Source organism: Scyliorhinus canicula, chromosome 8 (assembly GCF_902713615.1).
Source record: "Scyliorhinus canicula chromosome 8, sScyCan1.1, whole genome shotgun sequence".
Classification (NCBI taxonomy): domain Eukaryota; kingdom Metazoa; phylum Chordata; class Chondrichthyes; order Carcharhiniformes; family Scyliorhinidae; genus Scyliorhinus; species Scyliorhinus canicula.
Genome location: NC_052153.1, coordinates 41,892,547 through 41,905,968, shown reverse-complemented (window position 1 = coordinate 41,905,968; position 13,422 = coordinate 41,892,547). Strand labels below are relative to the sequence as shown.

The 13,422-nt window shown below is 47.2% G+C and overlaps 1 protein-coding gene across 6 annotated transcripts in view; it reads right to left on the bottom strand.

The window, feature by feature from the left end:
- ythdc1 (YTH domain containing 1) overlaps positions 1-13,422 on the bottom strand; it is an 81,936-nt gene that overhangs the window by 32,949 nt on the left and 35,565 nt on the right. For all 6 annotated transcript variants that reach the window (XM_038804432.1, XM_038804433.1, XM_038804434.1 and 3 more), the window contains one exon: positions 6,568-6,676. In XM_038804432.1, the coding sequence (XP_038660360.1) occupies positions 6,568-6,676 (109 nt within the window). The remainder of the gene's footprint in view (positions 1-6,567; positions 6,677-13,422) is intronic.

Below are 13,422 nucleotides of genomic sequence, written 5' to 3'. Positions count from 1 at the left end.
CTTTCTTTAACAGAAGTAAATAACTTTTATAAGTAAATAAGTAAAATTCCAAGATTCAGAACAGACCTAGCAGCTCAGAACTGGACACCATAGCAATATTATATTCCATCACAATCTGCAAAGTCATGGCCTGGCATATTCCTCCTCCACATTGCTCTGAAGTCGGGAATCAACCCTGGTTCTATGAAGAGTACAGAGAGCATACTTGGAGCAGAACTAAGCATACCTAAAAGGGTACCAGACCTGGTGAAGCTACAACACAGGACTATACGCAAGCTAAGCAGCAGAAGTACAGTGCTATAATGCGGTAAATGATCTCATAACCACAAAGATCGGGTCAAAGCTCCGCAATTCTATCAAATCCAGATGCGAACAGTGGCAGGTAATTAAGAAAATAACGGGAGAAGGAAGTTCCAGACATTACAGAGTTGGTCTTGTGTCGAGGTCCCCACCATCACAGATCGCAGCCTTCAGACAATTTAATTCACTCTACACGATCAGGAAATGGCTACATGCACAGGATACAGTCAAGTCTACAGGCCCTGACAACAACCAGCTGCAGTGCTGAAAGCTTGTGAACCAGAACCAGCCATGCTTCTGGCCAACCCATTCTAGCAGAGCTGCAAAACTAACATCCAGCAGCCAAAATGAAGAATTGCCCAGGTATGACCCACCACAAAAGGCTGGACAAAATTCAACCAATTACACCCCCAATAGTCTTCTCACAAAGTGATGGAAGGTGTCAACAAGTTATCAAGGAACACTTACTCACCAATAATCTGCTCATCAACTCAGTTTGCCAGCCTCAAACCTCATTAACAGCCCTGAATTCCAGAGGTGGGACAAGTGATTGTCCTTGACATCAAGGAAGCATTTGACAAGAGATGTGGCATCAAGGAGCCAGAGCACAATCTGGAATGGAGCAGTACAATGTTGAGCTCTATCCACAACTCCTTCGATAATGAAGCAATCTGGTCCATAAATAGGGCAGCACGGTAGCATTCTGGATAGCACAATCGCTTCACAGCTCCAGGGTACCAGGTTCGATTCCAGCTTGGGTCACTGTCTGTGCGGAGTCTGCACATCCTCCCCGTGTGTGCGGGGGTTTCCTCCGGGTGCTCCGGTTTCCTCCCACAGTCCAAAGATGTGCAGGTTAGGTGGATTGGCCATGATAAATTGCCCTTAGTGTCCAAAATTGCCCTTAGTGTTGGGTGGGGTTACTGGATTGTGGGGATAGGGTGAAGGTGTTAACCTTGGGTAGGGTGCTCTTTCCAGGAGCCGGTGCAGACTCGATGGGCCGAATGGCCTCCTTCTGCACTGTAAATTCTATGATCTATAAATAGCAATTCCAAGACAACATTCAAGTTTGGTTTAATAGGTGGTAAGTAACAGAAGCGCCAGACAATGACCACCCCCAACAACAGAACAGCTACGCCAAATCCGACCGGGGGGGGGGGGCATTGATCAGAAAGCTAAATAGACAGGCAACATAAATGCATGCCGACAAAAGCCATCCAGAAGATGCAAATCAAAAATGTGATATGCAGCTCCAAAAACACTCAAGAAAGTTGACACTGTCCAGATCAAAGGTACCCATTTGATTGGTATTGCATACACCACCTCAGGCATTCACTCCCTGCAGTCATCACAGTGGTAGCATGTAAGATGCATTGCAGCAATTTGGCAAGGCTTACTGAACACCTCCCAAACTTGCACATTCCTACGGTCAGGGGGCACATGGGTGCACACTACCTACAGGTTCTTCTCCAAGTCACACACCATCTTGACCTTAAGATGTAATCACTGCTGGGTCAAAATTCTGGAACTCCTCATCTAATAACACTGTGGCAATTGTGACAAATATATAGTTCATGTTAATATTTTAGAGGAAATGTTCAGTTTGACTATAGAAAATGGCATTGATGGAACTAAACCAACTTGGGAGTCTATTACAGTTGTTGACTTAAGGGGTTAACAGCTGGAAAGGTTAAGATCCTGAAACAGTAGGTGTGCTTACTTAGCCACTTCATGTGTAGCATGATGTTCAACCAGTTTGTCCATTAATTCACACTTACCTCATGTTAATTCTGAATGTTAGAGTATAAGTTAGATATTGTAGATTTTTTACTTTCCTGACTTTGAATAGTAATTGTGAAATCTTGTGATTTTATCCTTCTGGTAGATTATTAGGATTTCAAATTTTCCCTACTTTTGGGGAAAAAAAGGTACTGGTCCCTTACTAGATTTTTTTCTTTTAAAATTTTCTTATTGGCATTTCCCATATTTATAAACAGTTGTATATATGCGCATCACATTTTACTCGCCCGAGCTAATTTCCTTTATTATAGAGTGTTTTTGTTTGTCCTTCGTTTAACTGACCCCTACGTGCATTTCATTGCTCTCTAGGTCGGTCTATGATTCTCTCTCTCTCTTCCCCCCCCCCCCCCCCCCCGGACTTCGGCTGTGCTTTTCTTTTAATTTCCAGACAGAATGGAATCATATCTCATGGTTTCCCCGCCTTCCCTCACCACCCACCCCCGTTTTTTTCCCCAAATCTTATTAGGTTACTCCCTGTTGCTGGCCTCGAACAGGTTTTGAACAGACCAACAAACTGCCCCCAAGTATCCAGGAAGCCTTTCTCTGACCCTCGGATGGCGTACTTAATCTTCTCCAGGTGGAGAAATTCCGAGAGGTTAGCGAGCCAGTCTGCAGGTGTAGGTGGTACTGCCGATTGCCAGCCGAGCAGGATTCTCCGGCATGCGATTAGGGAAGCCAAAGGGAGGGCGTTGGCCCCCTTCCCATGTGTAACTCTGGCTGCTCCGATACCCCAAAGATTGCCACTATTGGGCATGGCTTCACCCTCACCCCCACAACCTTGGACATTGCCTCGGAGAAGGCTGTCCAGAACCGAGCAAGCCCAAATCATGTGGGTGCGATTGGCCGGGCCCCTCTGGCACCGTTCACATTGTCCTCCACCTCCAGGAAGAACCTGCTCATTCGGGTTCTGGTCAGGTGCGTTCTGTGCTCCACCTTGCGCAGGAGGAGGTGGAGTTCACCCTGATTAGTACTTCGCTCCAGAGTCCCCATTCTACCTCTGTCCTCAGTTTGTCCTCCCATTTTTGTCTGATCTCGTCCAGTGGAGTCCGGGCTTTGTCCAGTAGCTGTCCGCATATTTGCCCACTTAGCGCCCCCCCCCCCCTCTCGTTGCTTGTGCCTATCAGGTCCTCTAGTAGTGTGCTTTCTGGGGCCCCGGGGTACCCCACTGTCTCTTTGCGGAGGAAGTGTTTTATTTGGAGGTGTCTCATTTCCTGTCCTTTTGCTAGCCTCCACTTCGTCAGTTCGTCTAGTGTCGCCAGTCTGTGCCCTACGTCGAAGTCCCTGACCGTCAGTGTGCCCCTGTCCCGCCTCCATCTTTGAAGGTGGTATCCAGCATAGTAAGAAGTCTTACAACACCAGGTTAAAGTCCAACAGGTTTGTTTCAAACACGTGCTTTCAGAGCGCAGCTCCTTCCTCAGGTGAACATCATGGTATCCAGCATGGCTGGGGGGAATCTGTGATTGCCGCAGATGGGGGCCATAGGGGACATTTTGGTTATCCCGAAGTGCTGTCTCAACTGGTCCACGTTTTCAGCATGGCCGCTACCACTGGGCTCGTTGTGTATCTTGTTGAGGAGGATGGGAGTGCTGCTGTGGCCAGGGTCCGGAGCGTCTTTCCTTTGCAGGATGCCCCCTCCATTTGTACTCAATCTGTGTCGGGTTCTTGTACCCATCCCCTCGCACTTTCTGCCGTTGCTGCCCAGTGGTAGTATTGTAGGTTTGGTAAGGCCAAGCCCCCTTTGATTTACCTTCTTTGCAGTGTCTGTTTGGGAATTCTCGGATTCTTACACCCCCCCCCACACAAACGCCATGATTAGACAGTCTACGTTTTGGAAAAAGGCCTTGGGGATGAAGATCAGAATGGATCTAAACAGGAAGAGGAACCTTGGCAGTATGTTCATCTTGATCGTCTGCACTCTCCCCGCCAGAGAGTGGGAGTGAGCCCCACCTTTGAAGGTCTCTTCTTACTTCCTCCGCCAGGCTGGTCAGGTTCCACTAGTGGATCTGTGTCCAGTCTCTGGCTATCTGAATCCCCAGGTAGCAGAATCTGTTCTGGGCTGTTTTGAACAGGAGCACCTCCAGCTCTCGCCCTCTCCCTTTTCGGTTCACTGGGAATGCCTCGCTTTTGCCCAGGTTAAGTTTGTGGCCTGAGAAGGTTCCAAACTCTTTCAGTATTTGCAGTATTGCCTTCTGTCCCTCCTATGGCTTCGAGACATAGAGGAGCAGGTCATCTGCACAGAGTGTGTCTCTGTGCTCCCTGACTCCTCTCCGGATTACCTTCCAGCTTTTCGCGTCCCGCAGGGCTATCACCAGGGGTTCGATCGCTCACGCAACAAGAGTGGGGACAGGGAGCAGCCCTGTCTTGTTCCTCTCTGCAGCTGGAAGGATTTAGAGCTGGTGGTGTTAGTTCAGACGCTCGCTTTGGGAGCGTTGTACAGGAGCCTCACCTAGGCGGTGAATCCCACTCCTAGCCCAAACCGTTCCAGTACCTCGAGGAGATATTTCCATTCGACTCTGTCGAATGCCTTTTCTGCGTCCAGGGAGACGTTCACCTCTGGTGTTCTCTCCCCTGAGGGGGTCGTTATTACGTTCAGCAGCCACCTGATGTTCGCTGTGAGCTGCCTACCCTTGACAAAGCCCGTTTGGTCCTCTGCGATCACCTCTGGTACACAGCCCTCCAGCCTTTGGCCAGGACCTTTGCGAGTATTTTCACATCCACGTTCAGCAGTGAAATGGGTCTGTATGGTCCGCATTCCATCAAGTCTTTTATCTTTTTTGGTTATCAGTGAAATTGTGGCCTGCGCTAGCATGGGGGGCAGGGTGCCTTTGCCAGTGAGTCCACGAACATGTCCCTTAAGTGTGGGGCCAGGACTGGTGTAATTTTTTTGTAGAAGTCCACCGGGAACCCGTCGGGTCCCGGTGCCTTCCCCGCCTGCATGGAGCTGATGCTCCCCATAATTTCTCCCAAGGCTATTGGTGCTTCCAGCTCCTCCCATCTGTCTTCCCCCATAACTGGTAGTTCCAGTCCGTCTAGGAACTGTTTCATTCCCGCGCCCCCGTTTGGGGACTCGGAGGTGTACAGTCCCCGGTAGAAGGTCTCAAATGCCCGATTGACCTCCTTTGGTTCTGTTACCAGTCTGCCTCTGCTATCCTTTACCTGCGCTATTTCCCTTCTGGCGGCCTGCTTTCTCAGCTGGTGAGCCAATAGGCAGCCAGCCTTGTCTCAGTGTTCGTAGAAGGTACCCCGTATCTGGCAGAGTTGGTACACTGCTTTCCTAGTGGATAGCAGGTGAAAGGCCATTTGCAGCTTTTTTCTCTCCACCAGCAGCTCTACGGTCAGGGCCTCGGAGTATTTTCTGTCGACTTCCAGGATGGAGTCCACCAGTTGTTGCCTGGCTATTCTCTCTTCCCTATCTCTGCTTGCCTTGTAGGCTATAATCTCTCCTCTAATCCCGGCCTTCAGTGCCTCCCAGAATGTGGAGGGCGAGACCTCCCGTTTTGGTTGTTACTAATGTAGTCCCCTTACTAGATTTTAACACAGTACCTATATTACATGAACTTCACCGGTTCAAGAGGGCAATTGGGGTTGGGAAATAAATGCAGGTGCTGTCAGTAGTGACCACATCCCATGACCAAATCATTTTGAAGAAATGGCGACACCACAGATGGCCTCAGAACACTAGGGCCATCCAATTGCACTAAAAACATTTTAGTCAGGTTTGATCGCTGGAGTACACTCCTGCAATTAAAGCCACCCACAAGGTGTAAATCAAAAGTGTGATATGCAGCTCCAAAAACACTCAAGAAAGTTTGACACTGTCCAGATCAAAGGAACCCACTTGCTTGGTTTCGGATACACCACCTCAAGCATTCACTCCCTGTAGTCATCTTCCAATGAGTATTTTTGCATGCTCGTGCAAATGCACAATCCTGGGCGACACAGTAGCAGTCGTTAGCACTATTGTTTCACAGCGGCAGGTTTGATTCCTGGCTTGGGTCACTGTGCGGAGTCTGCTCTGGTGTGCTCCGGTTTTCTCTCAAGTCCCGAAAGACACGCTGTTAGGTAATTTGGGCATTCTGAATTCTCCCTGTGTACCCGAACAGGCGCCGGAATGTGGCGACTAGGGACTTTTCACAGTAACTTCATTGCAGTGTTAATGTAAGGCTACTTGTGACACTAATAAAGATTATTATAAATTAACTCTGCAAGGCTCAGCAGACCACTTGAGCATCTTCGTAGTGATGTGACAATTAACAAAGAAATTACAGATTTTGACAAGAAAGCTTGCTCTATTTTAAGCTTCTTAAAGAAAATTACATCAAGATCTAGGGATTGGAAATAACTGCTGACCTTGCAGCGATGCCCAAATGCTGTGGATCAATCAAAATACTGCCTTCCAATGAAAAAATTAATGAAATGAAACCCACAAAATCAACACAACTACTCAATTTTGCCATACTATTTTCTCACCCTGAAACTTCCCACTTTCTCGAACAGAGAATATCAGTATAACACTCCGAGCATCACGGAATGCCGTGTTGAGCTTCTTCTCATTTACTGGCAGTGTTGACCATACACCCTAAAAAGGGAAGAGAGGGGGAAAAATAAATTAGTTATGCACACAGTTAATGGAACATACAGATCTGAAGTTGAGCAGAAAACATTTGAACCAAAATAGACAGAATGCTGTAAATACTGAGGGCCGGGCAGCAATTGTGGAGAGAGAAAGAGTTGAAGTTTCAAAACAGTCACAACCTGAAATGTTATTTCTCTCTCCACAGATACTGCTAGGCCTGCTGAGAACTTCCAGCAATTTCTCTATTTTGAATTTCAGATTTGAGGCATTATAACAGGGCACATAGTTAAATTCAAGGTAATCAGAGTAAACATGGGTTTTATGAAAGGGAAATCATATTTAACTAATTTATTGAAGCACTTTGAAGTAACAGGTATTGTGGATAAGAAACCAGCGGATGTACTGTATTTAGATTTTTGGACAGCATTTATTAAGATGCCTCATCAATGATCATTGTAGAAAATAAAGGCTCGTGGCATTGGGAGTAGCATATTAGCATGGATAGGGAATCGGCTAGCCAACAGGAAACAGTCGGAATAAGGAATAAATGGGTTATTTTTTCGTTGGCAGGATACATTGAGTGGTGTGCCACAGGGATCAGTGTCGGGGTCTCAGTTCTTTACATTTTACATACATGAAGGAAGTCTGCAGAGGGATTTGGATAGGTTAAGTGAATGGGCTAGGGTCTGGCAGATGGAATACAATGTTGCCAAATGTGAGGTTATCCATTTTGGTAGGAACAACAGCAAAAGGGATTATTATTTGAATGATAAAATATTAAAACATGCTGCTATGCAGAGATGATGTGGAGATGCCGGCGTTGGACTGGGGTGAGCACAGTAAGAAGTCTTACAACACCAGGTTAAAGTCCAACAGGTTTGTTTCAAACACGAGCTTTCGGAGCACGGCTCCTTCTTCAGGTGACCTCACCTGAAGAAGGAGCCGTGCTCCGAAAGCTCGTGTTTGAAACAAACCTGTTGGACTTTAACCTGGTGTTGTAAGACTTCTTACTGTGCTATGCAGAGAGACCTGGGTGTGCTAGTGCATGAGTCGCAAAAAGTTGGTTTACAGGTGCAACAGGTGAGTAAGAAGGCAAATGGAATTTTGTCCTTCATTGCTAGAGGGATGGAGTTTAAGACTAGGGAAGTTATGTTGCAATTGTACAAGGTGTTAGTGAGGCCATATCTGGAGTATTGTGTTCAGTTTTGGTCTCCTTACCGGAGAAAGGACGTACTTGCGCTTGAGGGTGTGCAGAGGAGATTCACTAGGTTAATCCCAGAGTTGAGGGGATTGGATTACAAGGAGAGGTTGAGTAGACTGGGACTGTACGCGTTGGAATTTAGAAGAATGCGGGGGGATCTTATAGAAACATTTAAAATTATGACGGGAATAGATAGGATAGATGCGGGCAGGTTGCTTCCACTGGCAGGTGAAAGCAGAACTAGGGGGCATAGCCTCAAAATAAGGGGAAGTAGATTTAGGACTGACCTTAGGAGGAACTTCTTCACGCAAAGGGTTGTGAATCTATGGAATTCCTTGCCCAGTGAAGCAGTTGAGGCTCCTTCATTAAATGTTTTTAAGATAAAGATATAGTTTTTTGAAGAATAAAGGAATTAAGGGTTATGGTGTTCAGGCCGGAAAATGGAGCCGAGTCCACAAAAGATCAGCCATGATCTCATTGAATGGCGGAGCAGGCTCGAGGGGCCAGATGGCCTACTCCTGCTCCTCGTTCTTATGTTCTTATGAACCAACGGGGTGGCTAAATTTTCTGATGATACAAAGAAAGAACAGTAAGAAGTCTTACAACACTAGGTTAAAGTCCAACAGGTTTGTTTCGAATCACTAGCTTTCGGAGCACAGCTCCTGCTCAGGTGAATCACTGTTGTGTGAAAGTGGTGAAGCAAACACAAAAGAACGGAGATAGGTTAGGTCTGTGGGCAAAGGTCTGGCAAATGGAGTATCATGTGGGGAAATGGGAGGTTGTCCATTTTCTCAGGAAGAATAAAAAAGCATATTATCTTCTATTAAGATAATATCTACAGTGCAGAAGGCCTCCATTCATGCTGCAGTATGGACTGAACAAACAAATTTAAAAGGCCACACAAACATCCAAATTATTCTTCACATTCCACTCGAAGCTATTAGTACATTATGCTAATACCACAACCAGTCACTTAATAAATACCAATAGGATGGAGCATAGGGTATTCCCTGTACGCTGAAGATCTTTTATATATAACTGACTTGCTCCCCACAATGGGTGATATTATGGCACTGCTCAAGCGATTTGGGGCTTTTTCAGAGTATAAATTAAATTGGGAGAAAAGCAACTGCTTCCCGCTTATCCAACCAAGGCGAGTGGTCAACTTGGAGGTGTTTCCATTTTGTCTGATGGGTTCCCATTTTTGGTACTAAGCAGCTGAGGCAACAAGAGAGAGAGCTGATTGGTAAGCAGTGGGTAAGGTCAGCATTGTCACTTATAGTTGAGAATACGTTTTATGGTTTATAAACTGTAAGGGCTATAACTGGTTGTACTGAGGACAAGGAAAGAAGGACCATAGAGAATTGGATTTAATCTAATATCAAGCATCATCCAACGTTTAATTTAAAGGGGTAAGTCATGGCTGTCGAGCTCAAAGCCTTGGTTTGCACCTCTTGTTTCACGTAGGAATCCAGGAACATTTCCAGTGCCCAGGACCAGGATGCTGCAACAAGTGTCTCCAGCTACAAGTCTTGGAAGCCCGGGTTTCATTAACGAGATTGAAGTCGAACGCAATTGAATCCCACCTTTTATTATAACAAAACAAATCCCCCCCCTCCTCTCCCTTATGCCCCCAACTCGCTTCCTCTCACTGACAATTACCAACTCTGGAAGGAGATAAACAAGCCTCCACTGAGAGTAAAACCCCTCTCAAAGGGCAACAGGGTGGTGCAGTGGTTAGCACTGTTGCCTCCCAGCCCTGGGCCACATGTGTGGAGTTTGCACATTCTCCCCATGTCTCCGTGGGTCTTCCCCCACAACCGAGGGTAGATGGATTGGCCACGCTAAATTGAGGAAAAAATGAACTGGGTACTCTAAAAAAAAAAAAAAAATTTTTAAACTCCTCCGACCTCCTGATGAACAATGTCATTTTCTCCAAATGCAGAACTCAACAAGTCTCTCACCACACCACTACCCTATCAGAATCCTCCTCCAGGCCATCAGGAAGGCAACGGCCAACACATCAAATTCTCTCCCCTCCTGCACTCCCGACTTATCTAAAACCCCAAATATCGCTACCCACACGTTCACTGTCACCCTTACTCCTAAAATGTCCAATATTGTCTCAAAAACGGACTAACAAAATCTCGCCAATCTCAGACAGGATCAAAACCTGTGCGTGGTTCGCCAGGCACCTTAAACACCACTCACATCTGTCCTCCACTTCTGGGAAGAACCCATTCGTGTGTGTTTTGGTAATATGCGCTCTGTGCACTACTTTAAATTGAATCAGGCTCAATCACGCACACAAGTTTGAGTTTATCCTATGTAAGACTTTAACTCCACCCTCCCTTAAAATGCCCCACCCAACACCTCCTCCCATTTCCTCTATATTCCCTCCAGGGTGGTCTCTCCCTCAAACGCCCACAGATATCAAAGATCTTTCCCTCTCCCACCTCATCCTCAGAGACAACCTTGTCCATCGATGAGGGGGTGGTAACCACGGAAATGCAGCCAATTCCTTTTGCACAAAGTTCCTAACCTGTAGATGCCGGACCCCATTTCCACCCGGAAGCTCAAATTTTTAATCCATTTCCTCCAGCCCGGCAAATCTACCCTCCACAAACAGATCCCTAAATCTCTCTACCACCTCTCGCTCCTAAACCCTGTAAATCAAATACAATTCCGCTGGGATAATCTATGGTTCCCACATATCATTGCCCACAACAACATTCCCACAAACTTAACATGCGTTGGCTAAACTAGTTCCAAACTCTTAACGAGACTAAAGCTGCCAAATTCGTAGAGTACCTGCCCGGTTAAGGCAGAAGCAGAGCCATCACCAATGCCTTCAAACTCACCTTATGCAAGAAGCCTCCCCCATCCACCCCCAAACCGTCTCTCCCTCCACAACCCATTTCCAAACCTTCTGGATATTTGCCCCTCAATAACAGTTAACCAAATTTGGCAACACCAATCCCCCTGACAGCATGTCAATCTGCAAAAAGACTCTCCAGATCTGAGGCACCTTGCCTGCCCACATAAAGGCCTATTAATCTTCCCAAAAAAAGGATTTGGGTAAAAAAAACATGAATTCTGAAAACAAAATGAATCGTCATTTTCAGTCTGAACCCACCCTGCCAACAACGCAAGAAGTCTTACAATATCAGGTTAAAGTCCAACAGGTTTTTTTCGAATCACTAGCTTTCGGAGCACTGCTCCTTCCTCAGGTGAAACCTGCCTGCCAACAACAGGAGAGCATTCCGACTCTTCAAGTCATCTCTCACCCTTTTTTCCAGGTTGGCCAAATTCAACTTGTGCAACAGTGCCCAGTTATAAGCCACCTGTCTTCCCAAATATCTGAAGCTCAACCTAGCCAGCCAGAACAACAGCTTCTCCAGTTTCATTCCTGTCCCCGAGAGCTGACCGCACTCATTCCAACATTAAGTCTGTACCCCGAAAAGGAGCCAAACTTACCCAACACCTTCACAATCCTACTCACACTGGAGAGCGGGTCTGTCACATATAACAGCAAATCGTCTACATATAGGGGCACTCAAGTGCTCCAACACTCCCCTCTCTATAGCCTTCCACTCTGTCGATATCCTAAGCTCGATTGCCAGCTCAATTGGCAACACAAAAAGTAATGGACAAATTGGACACCCCTGCATTTTCCCTTTATGCAAATGAAAGTACCTAGCGCTTAATGTGTTCATGCGAACACCTGCCGTGGGGCCCTATACTGCAATCTGATCCAGGAAATGAACCTGGGTCTGAACGCAAACCGCCCCAGTATCTCAATACTCCCATTCTACCTGGTCGAAAGCCTTCTGCGCATCCATGGAAATTATTACCTGGGGCTCCAGACCCGACAGGGGTGACATCACGACATTCAATAACCTTCTTATATCGGCCAACAATTGTTGGCCCTTCACAAACCCCATCTGATCCTTCGTCACTACCCTCAGTCCTCCAAGGTGCGTTGCTAGCACCTTAACGGATAACCTCAATTTGGCATTTAATAGTGATGTGGGCCATCAAGTCTGCACCGACCCACTTATGCCCTCACTTCCACCCTATTCCTGTAACCCAATAACCCCATCTAATCTTTTTGGACACGAAGGGCAATTTAGCATGGCCAATCCACCTAACCTGCACGCCTTTGGACTGTGGGAGGAAACCACATTCCTCTGGATCCTTTTTAAAATTAAAAAGATCAAAACCTGTAGCAGTGTGGGTGGTAACTCACCCCGGGCTAACGGGCTCCCATTGGATGAAGCCCCACCTCCCGTGTATTTTTAATAAAATTACGCTCTGAATCCATCTGGGTCCAGAGCTTTCAAAATCCCGCCCAGCCCAAGCTGGGCCTCAAACACCAGCACATTTCCCTTTTGCACCATTGGGAAATCTAAACCATCCAGGAACTGTTTGATGTCCCCCTCCAGGGCCCCTGACCTGTACAACCCATGTCACTGTGCTAGGCAGCACAAGTAGCTAGCACTGTGGCTTCACAGCGCCACGGTCCCAGGATCAATTCCCCGCTGGGTCACTGCCCGTGCTCTGCACGTTCTCCCCGTGTCTGCGTGGGTTTCCTCCGGGTGCTCCGGTTTCCTCCCACAGTCCAAAGACATGCAGGTTAGGTGGATTGGCCATGCTAAATTGCCCTTCGTGTCCAAAAAGATTAGATGGGGTTATTGAGTAACGGGGATAGGGTGGAAGCGAGGGCTTAAGTGGGTCGGTGCAGACTCGATGGGCAGAATGGCCTCATTCTGCATTGTATGTTCTATATGTAACCCCTGGTAAAAGGTCACGAACACCGTATTTACCTTACCTGGGTCAGACACCATGCCGCCGCCAGGTCTTTTATTTGCACTAACTCCCTCGAAGCCACCTACCGCCTCAGCTGGTGCGCCAATAACCTACTGGCATTCTCCCCATGTCTGTAAAATGCCTCTTGTACCCGACGCAACTGGCCAACTGCATTCTCTGCAGAAACCACTCCATCTGGAGCTTCTTCCTCTCCTTTAACTCATCCTTTGGGGTAGCTGAATACTGCCAGTCGACAGCCAGAATGGCCTCTCCCTCTCCATCCTTCCAGTTTTCTCCCTGTGCACCTTAATCAAGATCAGCTCCCTCCCGATTACCACGTTTAAACCCCCCCCTCTTCCTCCCCCCGGACATGAAGGTCGAGAACAGTTCCTATTGAACTCCACGAACTTTTTGACTGCTGTAACTATCCTCTCACATGCCCCCACCCCCCGGTCCGCCAACAGTGCCATATCCAACCTCCACGGCAGTCGCTGGGTGTCCCCTTCTCCACACATACACATCCGCATAGTGCGGCACATGGTCCGATATAACAATCGCTGAGAATTCCGATCCTCCCACCCATAATAAAATTCAATGCAGGAGTAAAAGAAGAGCTGCTCTCTCGAATGTCCATACCTCCACGGAACTCCTTCCTCCCCACTCCACTCCTCATGAACTCAAGAAACTCCTTCACCACCCCGATATGTTCAGGAATTTGGGGCACAACCTATCCAGCCGA